At 48.2% G+C, this 21,430-nt stretch overlaps 1 protein-coding gene across 1 annotated transcript in view; it reads right to left on the bottom strand.

Moving 5' to 3' along the window:
- The window catches only part of trpc6b (transient receptor potential cation channel, subfamily C, member 6b), a 67,984-nt gene that overhangs the window by 23,273 nt on the left and 23,281 nt on the right, over window positions 1–21,430 (bottom strand). Inside the window, exon 5 of the mRNA XM_041876917.1 lies at window positions 12,380–12,607. Coding sequence (XP_041732851.1) covers window positions 12,380–12,607 — 228 coding nt within the window. The remainder of the gene's footprint in view (window positions 1–12,379; window positions 12,608–21,430) is intronic.

The following is a 21,430-nucleotide window of genomic DNA, read 5'->3' as shown; positions in this document are numbered from 1 at the left end:
AGTCCTGTGTCATGCCAACAGTAAAGCATCCTGAGACCATTCATGTGTGGGGTTGCTTCTCAGCCAAGGGAGTGGGCTCACTCACAATTTTGCCTAAGAACATAGCCATGAATAAAGAATGGTACCAACACATCCTCCGAGAGCAACTTCTCCCAACCATCCAAGAACAGTTTGGTGACGACCAATGCCTTTTCCAGCATGATGGAGCACCTTGCCATAAGGCAAAAGTGTAACGATCCCGGCAGTCTGAGTCGGGTCCTGTCTGTGGTCTAGTTGTTCTGCTCGTGATCTCCAGTTTCCCGAGGGTGCTGGAACGCTCCGGGGAGCTCTCTTGATTTCCGCACCTGCATCCCATCAGCAATCTGCACACCTGGTCCTGATCATCACCCTTCTTAGGCTCTGGTCTAACATCCATTCCCTGCCGGATCGTTAGCCATTAACATCATTCTCCCGGAACCTTCACCCAACCCCTGCCGTGCCATCGTTTAATCTGCCACTTCACCTCCACCTACTCATCTCCGCCACCCGCTCCGTCTCCTGGATTATTCTGCACCTTTTGAATCTGTAATAAACACTCACCTTCGTTCAACTCTCCTTGTCCTGGTCTGCTTCTGGGTTCTGTCTTAGGGAACCGTGACAGAACGATCCGGCCATTAATGAACCCAGCGGATCTGGACTCTGTTCGCCATGCCATTTCCCATCAGGAGAAGATGTTGGGACAACATAGCACGGCACTACAGGAGATCGCGTTGTCAGTTCGGAACCTTTCTACCGGTCTGACGGAGGTCCAGAACCAACGCGAGTTTCCGGTGGAGGATCCACTACCGGTTTCACCCATCTCGCCTGCCGCTTCTGGAGCTGTGTCCTTCCGTGAGCCCAAGGTTCCGACGCCGGATAAATATGAGGGGGAGCTGGGAAGATGCCGTTCCTTCCTTATGCAGTGTGGATTAGTGTTCGATCTACAGCCCTACTCTTATGCCACAGACAAGGCTAGGATAGCCTTTGTGATTGAGTTGCTGCGTGGTCGAGCGCTGGAGTGGGCTTCAGCCGTTTGGGAACGACAGGATCCCTGCATGGCTTCATACCAGGGGTTCACGGCCGAGATGAGGAAGCTCTTCGACCATTCCGTCCGAGGGAGGGACGCAGCTAGGCGCCTGTTTTCGCTTCGCCAAGGAACTCGCAGCGTGGCCGACTTCGTGATCGAGTTCAAGACGTTGGCTGTGGAGAGTGGGTGGAATGAGAGTCTCTGCAAGCGGCCTTTTACCAGGGTCTGTCGGAGCAGCTCAAGGATGAGTTGATCTCCTATCCGGAGCCTAGTGACCTGGACAGCTTGGTAGCCTTGTCTATTCGGGTGGATAATCGAGTCCGAGAGCGAAGGAGGGAGAAGCAATGGGGTCCGTCCAATCGATCAGCTTCTCAGTTCCCAGTCGGGTCGGGTGGTGGACCAGAACACGTCGATCATTCTCCACCACAAAGGATTAGTGGAGAGGTTCTCTCTCCCGATTCTGAACCCATGCAAGTGGGGCGGCACGGGTTAACCAAGGAGGAGCGTCAACATAGACGTAAGACCAACTGTTGCCTCTACTGTGGTAGCTCGGGACATTACATCTCCACTTGTTCCCGGCGGTCGTCAAACTGCCCGGCTCGCTAAAGTTGGGAGGACTTTTAGCGAGCCAGTTTCAACCTCTCAGTACCTCTGTCAGACCCCGTTTCCCGGCTACCCTTGTGAACAGGAATCAGAGCTTAGCGATTAACGCTTTTGTCGATTCAGGTGCCGATGGAAGCTTTCTTGATGCCGAGTTGGTGGAACAGCTGGGGCTTTCCAAGGAGCAATTGCCGGAAGCCATTGAAGCGACCACTCTGAACGGCAGTAGTCTGGCACGTATCACGATGAGGACTGAACCGGTTAAGATGCTGTTGTCGGGGAATCATTCGGAGATGATTTCATTCTTCATTCTGCCGTCTTCCCATGTTCCTCTGGTCCTTGGATACCCCTGGCTGAAGGAACACAATCCCACGTTCGATTGGGTGACGGGCAAGGTAACGAGTTGGAGCCTTGATTGTCATGCTAACTGTCTCAAGACTGCCTGTCCCCATTCGGTTCCCAGTCAGGTGATTGAGGCTAAACCCCCAGATTTGTCCCTGGTTCCCCGAGACATATCACGATTTGGGGGAAGTGTTCAGTAAGCAGAAGGCTCTGTCACTCCCTCCCCCACCGACCATATGATTGTGCCATCAACCTGTTCCCTGGAGCTGTCTACCCCAAGGGAAGGTTATACAGTATCTCCCGACCTGAACGTGAGGCTTTGGAGACCTACATCAAGGAGTCCCTAGCGGCTGGTCTCGTTCGTCCCTCGTCATCACCCCTGGGGGCAGGATTCTTCTTTGTGGGTAAGAAGGATGGCTCTCTTCGACCGTGTATTGATTATCGGGGGTTGAATGACATCACGGTCAAGAACAAGTATCCCCTGCCCTTGATGAGTTCTGCCTTCGACTCCTTACAGGGTGCTACGGTGTTCACCAAGCTAGACCTACGCAATGCGTATCACATGGTCCGGATCAGAGAGGGAGACGAGTGGTTGACGGGTTTCAATACACCGATGGGTCACTTCGAGTATCAGGTGATGCCGTTTGGACTGACCAATGCTCCAGCGGTATTCCAGAGTATGGTGAACGACGTCCTGAGAGATATGATCGGTCTCTTTGTGTTTGTTTATCTGGATGACATTCTGATCTTCTCGAAGGAACCTTCCGACCACGTCCAGCATGTCCGGCAGGTTCTGCAGCGATTGTTGGAGAATCGCCTGTTCGTGAAGGCCGAGAAGTGCGAGTTTCACGCCCACACAACATCCTTTCTCGGGTACATCATCTCCAGGGGAGAGATTAGGATGGACCAGGAGAAGGTTAGAGCGGTTCTGGAATGGGCCCAGCCCGGTACGAGATTGCAGCTCCAGAGATTTTTGGGGTTTGCGAATTTCTACCGCAGATTCATCCGGGATTACAGCCGTGTGGCCGCTCCGTTAACTGCCTTGACTTCCAGTATCAGGAGCTTCAAGTGGAATCCGGAGGCGGATCGAGCGTTTCTGGATTTGAAGAGGCGATTCACCAACGCACCGATTCTCTCTCAACCGGACACGGCCCGTCAGTTCGTCGTTGAAGTGGACGCGTCTGATGTGGGAGTTGGCGCCATCCTGTCGCAGCGATGCTCCACGGACAGTAAACTCCATCCCTGCGCCTACTACTCTCGTCGCCTTTCGCCTGCGGAGAGGAATTACGATGTGGGTAACCGGGAGCTTCTCGCGGTGAAACTTGCCTTGGAGGAGTGGCGCCACTGGTTGGAGGGGGGCGGAGCAACCGTTTATTGTCTGGACTGACCACAAGAATCTTGCTTACGTGCAATCGGCTAGACGTCTCAACTCCCCGTCAGGCCAGGTGGTCGTTGTTTTTCGGACGATTCAATTTTTTCCCTGACGTTCCGACCTGGATCTAAGAACGGCAAGGCGGGACGCCTTGTCTCGGATGTTCTCCAAGACGGAGGAGAGTGGGTCCAAGACCGAGACAATTCTCCCCCGGAACTGCGTCGTGGGAGCTGTTAGGTGGAAGATTGAGGAGGAGGTGATGGCGGCCCTTCGGACGCAGCCCGGTCCCGGTAACGGTCCACCCGGTCGGTTGTTTGTGCCTGAGTCGGTTCGTCCTGCGGTCCTCAAATGGTCCCACGCCAGCAAGATGGCTTGTCACCCTGGCGTGGCTCGGACGATGGCGTTTCTTCGCAGACGTTTTTGGTGGCCTGCCATGGCCGAGGATACTCGGGGTTATGTTGCTGCCTGTCCAGTGTGTGCGCAGAATAAGAGTACCAATCGGCCCAGCTCTGGACTACTTCACCCCCTTCCTATTCCCCGGCGACCATGGTCGCATCTGGCCCTGGACTTTGTCACTGGGTTGCCCGCTTCTGAGGGGAACACGGTCGTTCTGACTATCGTGGACAGATTCAGCAAGTTCGCCCACTTTGTGCCAATTGCCAAGCTTCCCTCTGCCTCGGAGACGTCCGAGATCCTGGTTAGGGGAGGTTTTCAGGGTCCACGGTTTGCCCAGTGATATCGTTTCCGACCGTGGCCCTCAGTTTACCTCTGCTGTCTGGAAGTCCTTCTGTTTGGCCATTGGAGCTACAGTCAGTCTCACATCTGGGTTTCACCCCCAATCTAATGGTCAGGCGGAGAGAGCCAACCAGAAGATGGAATCCACGCTACGCTGCCTGGCCTCTTCCAACCCCACCTCCTGGGTCTCTCAGTTGCCTTGGGTTGAGTATGCCCACAATACTCTCCCTACATCTGCCACTGGGATGTCTTCCTTCCAGTGCCTGTATGGCTACCAACCTCCCTTGTTCCCTTCTCAGGAGAAGGAGCTCTCAGTGCCTTCTGTTCAGGCCCATATTCGTCGTTGCCACCGGACCTGGCATCGGGCCAGAAAGGCACTCCTTAGAGTTTCGGACCGGTATCAGCTCCAGGCGAATCGTCGCCGGATCCCCGCTCCCACCTACACCATCGGAGATAGGGTCTGGTTGGCCACACGGGATCTTCCTTTACGGACTGAGTCTAGGAAGTTGTTACCGAAGTTCATTGGTCCGTTTGTGGTGGAGAAGGTGATCAATCTGGTGGCAGTTCGACTCAAACTCCCGAGGACGCTCAGAGTCCATCCCACCTTTCATGTCTCCTGCCTCAAGCCTGTTTTCCTCAGTCCTCTGTTGCCTCCTCCGCCTCCTCCTCCTCCTCCTCGGATGATCGGAGGTGGTCCTGCCTACACGGTGCGACGCATCATGGATTCCAGACGGCGGGGCCGGGGTTTCCAGTATCTCGTGGACTGGGAGGGGTATGGTCCTGAAGAGAGGAGTTGGATTCCGCGCGACAGATCCTAGATGCTGACCTCATCAGTGACTTCTACCGCCTCCATCCTGGCGCTCCGGGGAGTCCGCCCGGTGGCGTTCGTCGGAGGGGGGTACTGTAACGATCCCGGCAGTCTGAGTCGGGTCCTGTCTGTGGTCTAGTTGTTCTGCTCGTGATCTCCAGTTTCCCGAGGGTGCTGGAACGCTCCGGGGGAGCTCTCTTGATTTCCGCACCTGCATCCCATCAGCAATCTGCACACCTGGTCCTGATCATCACCCTTCTTAGGCTCTGGTCTAACATCCATTCCCTGCCGGATCGTTAGCCATTAACATCATTCTCCCGGAACCTTCACCCAACCCCTGCCGTGCCATCGTTTAATCTGCCACTTCACCTCCACCTACTCATCTCCGCCACCCGCTCCGTCTCCTGGATTATTCTGCACCTTTTGAATCTGTAATAAACACTCACCTTCGTTCAACTCTCCTTGTCCTGGTCTGCTTCTGGGTTCTGTCTTAGGGAACCGTGACAAAAAGTGATAACTAAGTGGCTCGGGGAACAAAACATCAACATTTTGGGTCCATGGCCAGGAAACTCCCCAGACCTTAATCCCATTGAGAACTTGTGGTCGATCCTCAAGAGGCGGGTGGACAAACAAAAACCCACTAATTCTGACAAACTCCAAGCATTGATTATGCAAGAATGGGCAGCCATCAGTCAGGATGTGGCCCAGAAGTTAATTGACAGCATGCCAGGGCGGATTGCAGAGGTCTTGAAAAAGAAGGGTCAACACTGCAAATATTGACTCTTTGCATAAACTTAATGTAATTGTCAATAAAAGCCTTTGACCCTTATGGAATGCTTGTAATTATACTTCAGTATACCATAGTAACATCTGACAAAAATATCTCATAACACTGAAGCAGCGAACTTTGTGAAGACCAAATACTTGTGTCAGTCTCAAAACTTTTGACCACGACTGTACATGGTCCCTGTCAAATGAATAAACAAACAGACAACCAAAGAAACAAAATGACTCTTCAAAATGACACTTTCTATTGTCTCCTTCTATTGTCTCCTTCTATTGTCTCCTTCTATTGTCTCCTTCTGTTGTCTCCTTCTATTGTCTCCTTCTATTGCCTCCTTCTATTGCCTCCTTCTATTGCCTCCTGATGTGTCTTGTCTACATCCCATCATAGTGAAGGCAGGGAGGTTCCCACACTGTTGTACTGAAATAGCCCTGTAGCAGAGGAGGGTCACAGAGGTCAAAGACAGAACACAGAGGGGCCGCAATACTGTAATCACTCTAACATACACTACCGGTCAAAAGTTTTAGAACACCTACTCATTCAAGGGTTTTTCTTTATTTTTACTATTTTCTACATTGTAGAATAATAGTGAAGACATCAAAACTATAAAATAACACATAAGGAATCATGTAGTAACCAAAAAAAGATAATTCAAATATCCACCCTTTGCCTTGATGAAAGCATTGCACACTCTTGGCATTCTCTCAACCAGCTTCATGAGGTAGTCACCTGGAATGCATTTCAATGAACAGGTGTGCCTTCTTTAAAGTTCATTTGTGGAATGTATTTCCTTCTTAATGCATTTGAGCCAATCAGTTGTGTTGTGACAAGGTAGGGGTGGTATACAGAAGATAGCCCTATTTGGTAAAAGACCAAGTCCATATTATGGCAAGAACAGCTCAAATAAGCAAAGAGAAATGACAGTCCATCATTACTTTAAGACATGAAGGTCAGTCAATCCAGAACATTTTAAGAAGTTTGAAAGTTTCTTCAAGTGCAGTCGCAAAAACCATCAAGCGCTATGATGAAACTGGCTCTCATGAGGACCGCCACAGGAATGGAAGACCCAGAGTTACCGCTGCTGCAGAGGATAAGTTCATTAGAGTTACCAGCCTCAGAAATCGCAGCCCAAATCAATCAATCAATCAATCAAATATATTTATAAAGCCCTTTTTACAGCAGATGTCACAAAGTGCTTATACAGAAACCCAGCCTAAAACCCCAAACAGCAAGCAATGCAGATGTAGAAGCACGGTGGCTAGGAAAAACTCCCTAGAAAGGCAGGAACCTAGGAAGAAACCTAGAGAGGAACCAGGCTCTGAGGGGTGGCCAGTCCTCTTCTGGCTGTGCCGGGTGGAGATTATAACAGTACATTGCCATTAAGGCCAAATTTTTCTCCAAGATGTTCAAACGTTCATAGATGACCAGCAGGGTCAAATAATAATCAGAGTGGTTGTAGAGGTTGCAACAGGTCAGCACCTCAAGAGTAAATGTCACTTTTTTTAGCCGGGCATTTAGAGGTCGAAATAACAGGTGTGGTAGAGAGAGAGAGTTGAAAACAGCAGGTCTGGGACAAGGTAGCACGTCCGGTGAACAGGTCAGGGTTCCACAGCCGCAGGCAGAAGAGTTGAAACTGGAGCAGCAGCACGACCAGGTGGACTGGGGACAGCCAGGAGTCATCAGGCCAGGTAGTCCTGAGGCATGGTCCTAGGGCTCAGGTCCTCCGGGAGGGGAGGGAGAGAAGGATGCTTCACAGAGTTCAAGTCACATACACATCTCAACATCAACTGTTCAGAGGAGACTGTGTGAATCAGGCCTTCATGGTCGAATTGCTGCAAAGAAACCACTACTAAAGGACACCAATAAGAAGAAGAGACTTTCTTGGGCCAAGAAACAAAAACAATGGACATTGTGGAAATGTGTCCTTTGGTCTGGAGTCCAAATTTGAGATTTTTGGTTCCAAACGTGTGTCCTTGTGAGATGCGGTGTGGGTGAACGGATGATCTCCGCATGTGTGGTTCCCACCATGAAGCATGGAGGAGGAGGTGTTATGGTGTGGGGGTGCTTTGCTGGTGACACTGTCTGTGATTTATTTAGAATTCAAGGCACACTTAACCAGCATGGCTACCACATCATTCTGCAGCGATACGCCATCCCATCTGGTTTGGGCTTAGTGGGACTATCATTTGTTTTCAACAGGACAATGACCCAACACACCTCCAGGCTGTGTAAGGGCTATTTTACCAAGAAGGAGAGTGATGGAGTGCTGCATCAGATGACCTGGCCTCCACAATCCCCCGACCTCAACCCAATTGAGATGGTTTGGGATGAGTTGGAACGCAGAGTGAAGGAAAAGCAGCCAACAAGTGCTCAGCATATGTGGGAACTCCTTCAAGACTGTTGGAAAAGCATTCCAGGTCAAGCTGGTTGAGAGAATGCCAAGAGTGTGCAAAGCTGTCATCAAGGCAAAGGGTGGCAATTTGAAGAATCTCAAATATAAAATATATTTGAATTTGTTAAAAAAAAATTGGATTACTGCATGATTCCATATATGTTGTTTCATAGTTTAGATGTCTTCGCTATTATTCTAAAAATAAAGACAAACCCCTTGAATGAGTAGGTGTTCTAAAACTTTTGACCGGTAGTGTATGTGACACCAAGAAATGACCACAGGGACGTTGATTAGTACAAGGTGAATAGTTATTTAACATGTAAATACATATATACATACATGTCTACTTCGATTGGGTCTATGCAAAGGGAGCATGTGCAGCAGTTTTTAGATTTGTGATGAAGTGACCGAGAACTCCAGCACCTCATAAACATACCTGGATGTCAATATTTTGTCTGGGGCAAAGGTTCATTTTTCATTTGACTTTAATATTGATTCTACTGTCGTGAATAACATGCACAGTGAGATTTCTAGCTTGGGTGCCGGTATGTTTCCATTTGGCTTGACAATGAGCAATGGAGTTGGCAAGAGCACCAACAGATCTGGGACCAGGCTGTGAAATGTTACTGATATAATGCAACCTTGACCAGCCTCCCTAGCAGAGTTTTTTGTATTTAAATGAATTATTTAAAAGTAAATGTTCTGTCTGCGCTCACCCAGTCAGTAGTACTATATCTCTGGGTTCAGGGTAATGTTGGACAGGTTTCTGTCTTCACCTACCCAGTCTGTAGTACTCTATCTCCGGGGACAGGGTAATGTTGGACAGGTTTCTGTCTTCACCTACCCAGTCTGTAGTACTCTATCTCTGGGGACAGGGTAATGTTGGACAGGTTTCTGTCTTCACCTACCCAGTCTGTAGTACTCTATCTCTGGGGCCAGGGTAATGTTGGACAGGTTTCTGTCTTCACCTACCCAGTCTATAGTACTCTATCTCCGGGGACAGGGTAATGTTGGACAGGTTTCTGTCTTCACCTACCCAGTCTGTAGTACTCTATCTCCGGGGACAGGGTAATGTTGGACAGGTTTCTGTCTTCACCTACCCAGTCTGTAGTACTCTATCTCTGGGGACAGGGTAATGTTGGACAGGTTTCTGTCTTCACCTACCCAGTCTATAGTACTCTATCTCTGGGGACAGGGTAATGTTGGACAGGTTTCTGTCTTCACCTACCCAGTCTGTAGTACTCTATCTCTGGGTTCAGGGTAATGTTGGACAGGTTTCTGTCTTCACCTTCCCAGTCTGTAGTACTCTATCTCCGGGTTCAGGGTAATGTTGGACAGGTTTCTGTCTTCACCTACCCAGTCTATAGTACTCTATCTCCGGGGACAGGGTAATGTTGGACAGGTTTCTGTCTTCACCTACCCAGTCTGTAGTACTCTATCTCTGGGGACAGGGTAATGTTGGACAGGTTTCTGTCTTCACCTACCCAGTCTGTAGTACTCTATCTCTGGGGACAGGGTAATGTTGGACAGGTTTCTGTCTTCACCTACCCAGTCTGTAGTACTCTATCTCTGGGGACAGGGTAATGTTGGACAGGTTTCTGTCTTCACCTACCCAGTCTGTAGTACTCTATCTCCGGGGACAGGGTAATGTTGGACAGGTTTCTGTCTTCACCTACCCAGTCTGTAGTACTCTATCTCTGGGGACAGGGTAATGTTGGACAGGTTTCTGTCTTCACCTACCCAGTCTGTAGTACTCTATCTCTGGGGACAGGGTAATGTTGGACAGGTTTCTGTCTTCACCTACCCAGTCTATAGTACTCTATCTCCGGGGACAGGGTGATGTTGGACAGGTTTCTGTCTTCACCTACCCAGTCTATAGTACTCTATCTCTGGGGACAGGGTAATGTTGGACAGGTTTCTGTCTTCACCTACCCAGTCTATAGTACTCTATCTCCGGGGACAGGGTGATGTTGGACAGGTTTCTGTCTTCACCTACCCAGTCTGTAGTACTCTATCTCCGGGGACAGGGTAATGTTGGACAGGTTTCTGTCTTCACCTACCCAGTCTGTAGTACTCTATCTCTGGGGACAGGGTAATGTTGGACAGGTTTCTGTCTTCACCTACCCAGTCTGTAGTACTCTATCTCTGGGGACAGGGTAATGTTGGACAGGTTTCTGTCTTCACCTACCCAGTCTGTAGTACTCTATCTCCGGGGACAGGGTAATGTTGGACAGGTTTCTGTCTTCACCTACCCAGTCTGTAGTACTCTATCTCTGGGGACAGGGTAATGTTGGACAGGTTTCTGTCTTCACCTACCCAGTCTGTAGTACTCTATCTCTGGGGACAGGGTAATGTTGGACAGGTTTCTGTCTTCACCTACCCAGTCTGTAGTACTCTATCTCTGGGGACAGGGTAATGTTGGACAGGTTTCTGTCTTCACCTACCCAGTCTATAGTACTCTATCTCTGGGGACAGGGTAATGTTGGACAGGTTTCTGTCTTCACCTACCCAGTCTGTAGTACTCTATCTCTGGGGACAGGGTAATGTTGGACAGGTTTCTGTCTTCACCTACCCAGTCTGTAGTACTCTATCTCCGGGGACAGGGTAATGTTGGACAGGTTTCTGTCTTCACCTACCCAGTCTATAGTACTCTATCTCTGGGGCCAGGGTAATGTTGGACAGGTTTCTGTCTTCACCTACCCAGTCTATAGTACTCTATCTCCGGGGACAGGGTAATGTTGGACAGGTTTCTGTCTTCACCTACCCAGTCTGTAGTACTCTATCTCTGGGGACAGGGTAATGTTGGACAGGTTTCTGTCTTCACCTACCCAGTCTATAGTACTCTATCTCCGGGGACAGGGTAATGTTGGACAGGTTTCTGTCTTCACCTACCCAGTCTATAGCACTCTATCTCCGGGGACAGGGTAATGTTGGACAGGTTTCTGTCTTCACCTACCCAGTCTGTAGTACTCTATCTCCGGGGACAGGGTAATGTTGGACAGGTTTCTGTCTTCACCTACCCAGTCTGTAGTACTCTATCTCTGGGGACAGGGTAATGTTGGACAGGTTTCTGTCTTCACCTACCCAGTCAGTAGTACTCTATCTCTGGGTTCAGGGTAATGTTGGACAGGTTTCTGTCTTCACCTACCCAGTCTGTAGTACCTCTATCTCTGGGGACAGGGTAATGTTGGACAGGTTTCTGTCTTCACCTACCCAGTCTATAGTACTCTATCTCCGGGGACAGGGTAATGTTGGACAGGTTTCTGTCTTCACCTACCCAGTCTGTAGTACTCTATCTCTGGGGACAGGGTAATGTTGGACAGGTTTCTGTCTTCACCTACCCAGTCTATAGTACTCTATCTCCGGGGCCAGGGTGATGTTGGACAGGTTTCTGTCTTCACCTACCCAGTCTATAGTACTCTATCTCCGGGGACAGGGTAATGTTGGACAGGTTTCTGTCTTCACCTACCCAGTCAGTAGTACTCTATCTCTGGGTTCAGGGTAATGTTGGACAGGTTTCTGTCTTCACCTACCCAGTCTGTAGTACTCTATCTCTGGGGACAGGGTAATGTTGGACAGGTTTCTGTCTTCACCTACCCAGTCTGTAGTACTCTATCTCCGGGGACAGGGTAATGTTGGACAGGTTTCTGTCTTCACCTACCCAGTCTGTAGTACTCTATCTCTGGGGACAGGGTAATGTTGGACAGGTTTCTGTCTTCACCTACCCAGTCTATAGTACTCTATCTCCGGGGACAGGGTGATGTTGGACAGGTTTCTGTCTTCACCTACCCAGTCTATAGTACTCTATCTCCGGGGACAGGGTAATGTTGGACAGGTTTCTGTCTTCACCTACCCAGTCTGTAGTACTCTATCTCCGGGGACAGGGTAATGTTGGACAGGTTTCTGTCTTCACCTACCCAGTCTGTAGTACTCTATCTCTGGGGACAGGGTAATGTTGGACAGGTTTCTGTCTTCACCTACCCAGTCTGTAGTACTCTATCTCTGGGGACAGGGTAATGTTGGACAGGTTTCTGTCTTCACCTACCCAGTCTATAGTACTCTATCTCTGGGGACAGGGTAATGTTGGACAGGTTTCTGTCTTCACCTACCCAGTCTGTAGTACTCTATCTCCGGGGACAGGGTAATGTTGGACAGGTTTCTGTCTTCACCTACCCAGTCTGTAGTACTCTATCTCTGGGGACAGGGTAATGTTGGACAGGTTTCTGTCTTCACCTACCCAGTCTATAGTACTCTATCTCCGGGGACAGGGTAATGTTGGACAGGTTTCTGTCTTCACCTACCCAGTCTGTAGTACTCTATCTCCGGGGACAGGGTAATGTTGGACAGGTCGGTATAGTGCTTGTCGACGTAGCTCTGTGCTGCATACGCATGCCAGAATGCCATTAATTTAGTGATGAAGGACGTCACGAAAAGGCCCAGCATTCCAAAGTCTAGAAGATTCCATGTCTCCAACAGATATTCCCGAGCTCCCTTGGACCACAGCTGCTTACACTCAGCCCAGACCATCCCTGGAAGAAGAGAGGGAAAAACAACAACATGTCAGAATGACGTATTTCTGCGTCACAAATGGCACCCTATGTATAGGGCTCTCACTCTCCAGTAGTGATCTGGTCAAAATAGTCCCAGTATATAAAAACAGACTAATGTGGTCCCAGTATATAAAAACAGACTAATGTGGTCCCAGTATATAAAAACAGACTAATGTGGTCCCAGTATATAAAAACAGACTAATGTGGTCCCAGTATATAAACACAGACTAATGTGGTCCCAGTATATAAACACAGACTAATGTGGTCCCAGTATATAAACACAGACTAATGTGGTCCCAGTATATAAAAACAGACTAATGTGGTCCCAGTATATAAAAACAGACTAATGTGGTCCCAGTATATAAAAACAGACTAATGTGGTCCCAGTATATAAACACAGACTAATGTGGTCCCAGTATATAAAAACAGACTAATGTGGTCCCAGTATATAAACACAGACTAATGTGGTCCCAGTATATAAAAACAGACTAATGTGGTCCCAGTATATAAACACAGACTAATGTGGTCCCAGTATATAAACACAGACTAATGTGGTCCCAGTATATAAACACAGACTAATGTGGTCCCAGTATATAAAAACAGACTAATGTGGTCCCAGTATATAAACACAGACTAATGTGGTCCCAGTATATAAACACAGACTAATGTGGTCCCAGTATATAAAAACAGACTAATGTGGTCCCAGTATATAAAAACAGACTAATGTGGTGCCAGTATATAAAAACAGACTAATGTGGTCCCAGTATATAAGAACAGACTAATGTGGTCCCAGTATATAAGAACAGACTAATGTGGTGCCAGTATATTATATTAACTTTGCCCCCAAATTAAATGTAATTGCTGTCATAAAACGTAAGACTCTCAAGAACAGCAGCATGTGTTGGAATGAAATGGACAGAAGAGAAGTGCAGACTGCCCAGAACAGAGCAGGCTATGATGGAAAGGACTCATTAATGGTCTTCAGCAAGGGGTTTCAACCTTTTATTTATTATTTTACTGTACCCCCAATCACATTTCGCTCTGCCCGGAGCACCTCATGTGCTTTTGATCAGAAAGCCTATGTTCTTATACAGTAAGTAGCCCTGTGGATAGGCCTAGTATTGGGAGGTACTGGCCAACAGTTCAGCTATCTCAGGTGTGATGGGCCTGAGTATGTAATCATATGTTAGAGAGACTTGAATATCACATGAATGCTTTACATTCAATTAAACGTGTCACCTTTCCCAGATCCCATCGACACAGACAGACATAGTTGATGTCTGCCAGTATGTGTAGCGTACATTTGCTATCAATCCACGTTCTATTCTGCCCCCCCCCCCACATCAAACGTGATGTCATTGCTTGTCTGCCATAGAACGTAACAGAGAAATGGCTTTAAATGCTTTTGTCAAACTTAAAAGTCTAATTGAAAAGTAATCTTTGCCTAGACCCCATCGAAGTAGACATAGTTTATTAGGTAAATAACTATTCACCTTGTACTAATCAAAGTCTGTGTGGGAATTTCTTGGTGTCACATATGTTAGAGTGATTACAGTATTGCGGCCCCTCTGTGTTCTGTCTTTGACCTCTGTGACCTTCCTCTGCTACAGGGCTATTTCAGTACGACAGTGTGGGAACCTCCCTCCCTCCACTATGATGGGATGTAGACAAGACACATCAAATTGATGACAGGGAACAGTCAGGCTGGTATATACTGATGACAGGAAACAGTCAGGCTGGTATATACTGATGACAGGGAACAGTCAGGCTGGTATATACTGATGACAGGAAACAGTCAGGCTGGTATATACTGATGACAGGGACAGTCAGGCTGGTTGGGATAGACTGATGACAGGGAACAGTCAGGCTGGTTGGTATATACTAATGACAGGGAACAGTCAGGCTGGTATAGACTGATGACAGAGAACAGGCAGGTTAGTATAGACTGATGACAGGTAACAGTCCGGCTGGTATATACTGATGACAGGAAATAGTCAGGCTGGTATAGACTGATGACAGGGAACAGTCAGGCTGGTATAGACTGATGACAGGGAACAGTCAGGCTGGTATAGACTGATGACAGGGAACAGTCAGGCTGGTATATACTGATGACAGGTAACAGTCAGGCTGGTATAGACTGATGACAGGGAACAGTCAGGCTGGTATAGACTGATGACAGGGAAGAGTCAGGCTGGTATATACTGATGACAGGTAACAGTCCGGCTGGTATAGACTGATGACAGGAAACAGTCAGAATGGTATAGACTGATGACAGGGAACAGTCAGGCTGGTATATACTGATGACAGGTAACAGTCAGGCTGGTATAGACTGATGACAGGGAACAGTCAGGCTGGTATAGACTGATGACAGGGAACAGTCAGGCTGGTATATACTGATGACAGGTAACAGTCAGGCTGGTATAGACTGATGACAGGGAACATGCAGGTTAGTATAGACAGTTGACAGGGAACAGTCAGGCTGGTAAATACTGATGACAGGAAACAGTCAGCCTGGTATAGACTGATGACAGGGAACAGTCAGGCTGGTATATACTGATGACAGGAAACAGTCAGGCTGGTATATACTGATGACAGGGAACAGTCAGGCTGGTATAGACTGATGACAGGGAAGAGTCAGGCTGGTATAGACTGATGACAGGGAACAGTCAGGCTGGTATATACTGATGACAGGAAACAGTCAGGCTGGTATATACTGATGACAGGGAACAGTCAGGCTGGTATAGACTGATGACAGAGAACAGGCAGGTTAGTATAGACTGATGACAGGTAACAGTCCGGCTGGTATATACTGATGACAGGGTACAGCCAGGCTGGTATAGACTGATGACAGGGAAGAGTCAGGCTGGTATAGACTGATGACAGGAAACAGTCAGGCTGGTATAGACTGATGACAGGGAATAGTCAGGTTAGTATAGACAGTTGACAGGGAACAGTCAGGCTGGTAAATACTGATGACAGGGGACAGTCCGGCTGGTATAGACTGATGACAGGGAATAGTCAGGCTGGTATAGACTGATGACAGGTAACAGTCAGGCTGGTATAGACTGATGACAGGGAACAGTCAGGCTGGTATAGACTGATGACAGGTAACAGTCAGGCTGGTATAGACTGATGACAGGGAAGAGTCAGGCTGGTATAGACTGATGACAGGAAACAGTCAGGCTGGTATATACTAATGACAGGGAACAGTCAGGCTGGTATAGACTGATGACAGGGAAGAGTCAGGCTGGTATAGACTGATGACAGGAAACAGTCAGGCTGGTATAGACTGATGACAGGGAATAGTCAGGCTGGTATAGACTGATGACAGGTAACAGTCAGGCTGGTATAGACTGATGACAGGGAACAGTCAGGCTGGTATAGACTGATGACAGGGAAGAGTCAGGCTGGTATATACTGATGACAGGTAACAGTCAGGCTGGTATAGACTGATGACAGGGAAGAGTCAGGCTGGTATAGACTGATGACAGGAAACAGTCAGGCTGGTATAGACTGATGACAGGGAACAGTCAGGCTGGTATAGACTGATGACAGGGAAGAGTCAGGCTGGTATATACTGATGACAGGTAACAGTCAGGCTGGTATAGACTGATGACAGGGAACAGGCAGGTTAGTATAGACAGTTGACAGGGAACAGTCAGGCTGGTAAATACTGATGACAGGGGACAGTCCGGCTGGTATAGACTGATGACAGGAAACAGTCAGGCTGGTATAGACTGATGACAGGGAACAGTCAGGCTGGTATATACTGATGACAGGTAACAGTCAGGCTGGTATAGACTGATGACAGGGAACAGTCAGGCTGGTATAGACTGATGACAGGGAACAGTCAGGCTGGTATATACTGATGACAGGGAACAGTCAGGCTGGTATATACTGATGACAGGGAACAGTCAGGCTGGTATATACTGATGACAGGGAACAGTCAGGCTGGTATATACTGATGACAGGTAACAGTCAGGCTGGTATAGACTGATGACAGGGAACAGTCAGGCTGGTATAGACTGATGACAGGTAACAGTCAGGCTGGTATAGACTGATGACAGGGAACAGTCAGGCTGGTATAGACTGATGACAGGGAACAGTCAGGCTGGTATATACTGATGACAGGTAACAGTCAGGCTGGTATAGACTGATGACAGGGAACAGGCAGGTTAGTATAGACAGTTGACAGGGAACAGTCAGGCTGGTAAATACTGATGACAGGGGACAGTCCGGCTGGTATAGACTGATGACAGGAAACAGTCAGGCTGGTATAGACTGATGACAGGGAACAGTCAGGCTGGTATATACTGATGACAGGTAACAGTCAGGCTGGTATAGACTGAAGACAGGGAACAGTCAGGCTGGTATAGACTGATGACAGGGAACAGTCAGGCTGGTATATACTGATGACAGGGAACAGTCAGGCTGGTATATACTGATGACAGGGAACAGTCAGGCTGGTATATACTGATGACAGGTAACAGTCAGGCTGGTATAGACTGATGACAGGGAACAGTCAGGCTGGTATAGACTGATGACAGGGAAGAGTCTGGCTGGTATAGACTGATGACAGGGAACAGTCAGGCTGGTATATACTGATGACAGGGAACAGTCAGGCTGGTATATACTGATGACAGGGAACAGTCAGGCTGGTATAGACTGATGACAGAGAACAGGCAGGTTAGTATAGACTGATGACAGGTAACAGTCCGGCTGGTATATACTGATGACAGGGAACAGGCAGGCTGGTATAGACTGATGACAGGAAACAGTCAGGCTGGTATATACTGATGACAGGTAACAGTCAGGCTGGTATAGACTGATGACAGGGAACAGTCAGGCTGGTATAGACTGATGACAGGGAACAGTCAGGCTGGTATATACTGATGACAGGTAACAGTCAGGCTGGTATAGACTGATGACAGGGAACAGGCAGGTTAGTATAGACTGATGACAGGGAACAGTCAGGCTGGTAAATACTGATGACAGGGAACAGTCAGGCTGGTATAGACTGATGACAGGGAACAGTCAGGCTGTATATACTGATGACAGGAAACAGTCAGGCTGGTATATACTGATGACAGGGAACAGTCAGGCTGGTATAGACTGATGACAGGGAAGAGTCAGGCTGGTATATACTGATGACAGGAAACAGTCAGGCTGGTATATACTGATGACAGGGAACAGTCAGGCTGGTATAGACTGATGACAGGGAACAGTCAGGCTGGTATAGACTGATGACAGGAAACAGTCAGGCTGGTATATACTAATGACAGGGAACAGTCAGGCTGGTATAGACTGATGACAGGGAAGAGTCAGGCTGGTATAGACTGATGACAGGAAACAGTCAGGCTGGTATAGACTGATGACAGGGAATAGTCAGGCTGGTATAGACTGATGACAGGTAACAGTCAGGCTGGTATAGACTGATGACAGGGAACAGTCAGGCTGGTATAGACTGGATGACAGGGAAGAGTCAGGCTGGTATATACTGATGACAGGTAACAGTCAGGCTGGTATAGACTGGATGACAGGGAACAGGCAGGTTAGTATAGACAGTTGACAGGGAACAGTCAGGCTGGTAAATACTGATGACAGGGGACAGTCCGGCTGGTATAGACTGATGACAGGAAACAGTCAGGCTGGTATAGACTGATGACAGGGAACAGTCAGGCTGGTATATACTGATGACAGGTAACAGTCAGGCTGGTATAGACTGATGACAGGGAACAGTCAGGCTGGTATAGACTGATGACAGGGAACAGTCAGGCTGGTATATACTGATGACAGGGAACAGTCAGGCTGGTATATACTGATGACAGGGAACAGTCAGGCTGGTATATACTGATGACAGGGAACAGTCAGGCTGGTATATACTGATGACAGGGAACAGTCAGGCTGGTATATACTGATGACAGGGATCAGTCAGGCTGGTATATACTGATGACAGGTAACAGTCAGGCTGGTATAGACTGATGACAGGGAACAGTCAGGCTGGTATAGACTAATGACAGGGAAGAGTCTGGCTGGTATAGACTGATGACAGGGAACAGTCAGGCTGGTATATACTGATGACAGGGAACAGTCAGGCTGGTATATACTGATGACAGGGAACAGTCAGGCTGGTATAGACTGATGACAGAGAACAGGCAGGTTAGTATAGACTGATGACAGGTAACAGTCCGGCTGGTATATACTGATGACAGGGAACAGGCAGGCTGGTATAGACTGATGACAGGAAACAGTCAGGCTGGTATATACTGATGACAGGTAACAGTCAGGCTGGTATAGACTGATGACAGGGAAGAGTCAGGCTGGTATATACTGATGACAGGTAACAGTCAGGCTGGTATAGACTGATGACAGGGAACAGGCAGGTTAGTATAGACAGTTGACAGGGAACAGTCAGGCTGGTAAATACTGATGACAGGGGACAGTCCGGCTGGTATAGACTGATGACAGGAAACAGTCAGGCTGGTATAGACTGATGACAGGGAACAGTCAGGCTGGTATATACTGATGACAGGTAACAGTCAGGCTGGTATAGACTGAAGACAGGGAACAGTCAGGCTGGTATAGACTGATGACAGGGAACAGTCAGGCTGGTATATACTGATGACAGGGAACAGTCAGGCTGGTATATACTGATGACAGGGAACAGTCAGGCTGGTATATACTGATGACAGGTATCAGTCAGGCTGGTATAGACTGATGACAGGGAACAGTCAGGCTGGTATAGACTGATGACAGGGAAGAGTCTGGCTGGTATAGACTGATGACAGGGAACAGTCAGGCTGGTATATACTGATGACAGGGAACAGTCAGGCTGGTATATACTGATGACAGGGAACAGTCAGGCTGGTATAGACTGATGACAGAGAACAGGCAGGTTAGTATAGACTGATGACAGGTAACAGTCCGGCTGGTATATACTGATGACAGGGAACAGGCAGGCTGGTATAGACTGATGACAGGAAACAGTCAGCTGGTATATACTGATGACAGGTAACAGTCAGGCTGGTATAGACTGATGACAGGGAACAGTCAGGCTGGTATAGACTGATGACAGGGAACAGTCAGGCTGGTATATACTGATTACAGGTAACAGTCAGGCTGGTATAGACTGATGACAGGGAACAGGCAGGTTAGTATAGACTGATGACAGGGAATAGTCAGGCTGGTAAATACTGATGACAGGGAACAGTCAGGCTGGTATAGACTGATGACAGGGAAACAGTCAGGCTGTATATACTGATGACAGGAAACAGTCAGGCTGGTATATACTGATGACAGGGAACAGTCAGGCTGGTATAGACTGATGACAGGGAAGAGTCAGGCTGGTATATACTGATGACAGGGAAACAGTCAGGCTGGTATATACTGATGACAGGGAACAGTCAGGCTGGTATAGACTGATGACAGGGAACAGTCAGGCTGGTATAGACTGATGACAGGAAACAGTCAGGCTGGTATATACTAATGACAGGGAACAGTCAGGCTGGTATAGACTGATGACAGGGAAGAGTCAGGCTGGTATAGACTGATGACAGGAAACAGTCAGGCTGGTATAGACTGATGACAGGGAATAGTCAGGCTGGTATAGACTGATGACAGGTAACAGTCAGGCTGGTATAGACTGATGACAGGGAACAGTCAGGCTGGTATAGACTGATGACAGGGAAGAGTCAGGCTGGTATATACTGATGACAGGTAACAGTCAGGCTGGTATAGACTGATGACAGGGAACAGGCAGGTTAGTATAGACAGTTGACAGGGAACAGTCAGGCTGGTAAATACTGATGACAGGGGACAGTCCGGCTGGTATAGACTGATGACAGGAAACAGTCAGGCTGGTATAGACTGATGACAGGGAACAGTCAGGCTGGTATATACTGATGACAGGTAACAGTCAGGCTGGTATAGACTGATGACAGGGAACAGTCAGGCTGGTATAGACTGATGACAGGGAACAGTCAGGCTGGTATATACTGATGACAGGGAACAGTCAGGCTGGTATATACTGATGACAGGGAACAGTCAGGCTGGTATAGACTGATGACAGAGAACAGGCAGGTTAGTATAGACTGATGACAGGTAACAGTCCGGCTGGTATATACTGATGACAGGGAACAGGCAGGCTGGTATAGACTGATGACAGGAAACAGTCAGCTGGTATATACTGATGACAGGTAACAGTCAGGCTGGTATAGACTGATGACAGGGAACAGTCAGGCTGGTATAGACTGATGACAGGGAACAGTCAGGCTGGTATATACTGATGACAGGTAACAGTCAGGCTGGTATAGACTGATGACAGGGAACAGGCAGGTTAGTATAGACTGATGACAGGGAATAGTCAGGCTGGTAAATACTGATGACAGGGAACAGTCAGGCTGGTATAGACTGATGACAGGAAACAGTCAGGCTGTATATACTGATGACAGGAAACAGTCAGGCTGGTATATACTGATGACAGGGAACAGTCAGGCTGGTATAGACTGATGACAGGGAAGAGTCAGGCTGGTATATACTGATGACAGGAAACAGTCAGGCTGGTATATACTGATGACAGGGAACAGTCAGGCTGGTATAGACTGATGACAGGGAACAGTCAGGCTGGTATAGACTGATGACAGGAAACAGTCAGGCTGGTATATACTAATGACAGGGAACAGTCAGGCTGGTATAGACTGATGACAGGGAAGAGTCAGGCTGGTATAGACTGATGACAGGTAACAGTCAGGCTGGTATAGACTGATGACAGGGAATAGTCAGGCTGGTATAGACTGATGACAG

The sequence above is a fragment of the Coregonus clupeaformis genome, chromosome 5 (assembly GCF_020615455.1).
Source record: "Coregonus clupeaformis isolate EN_2021a chromosome 5, ASM2061545v1, whole genome shotgun sequence".
Classification (NCBI taxonomy): Eukaryota; Metazoa; Chordata; class Actinopteri; order Salmoniformes; family Salmonidae; genus Coregonus; species Coregonus clupeaformis.
This window is presented reverse-complemented; position numbering and strand designations above follow the sequence as displayed.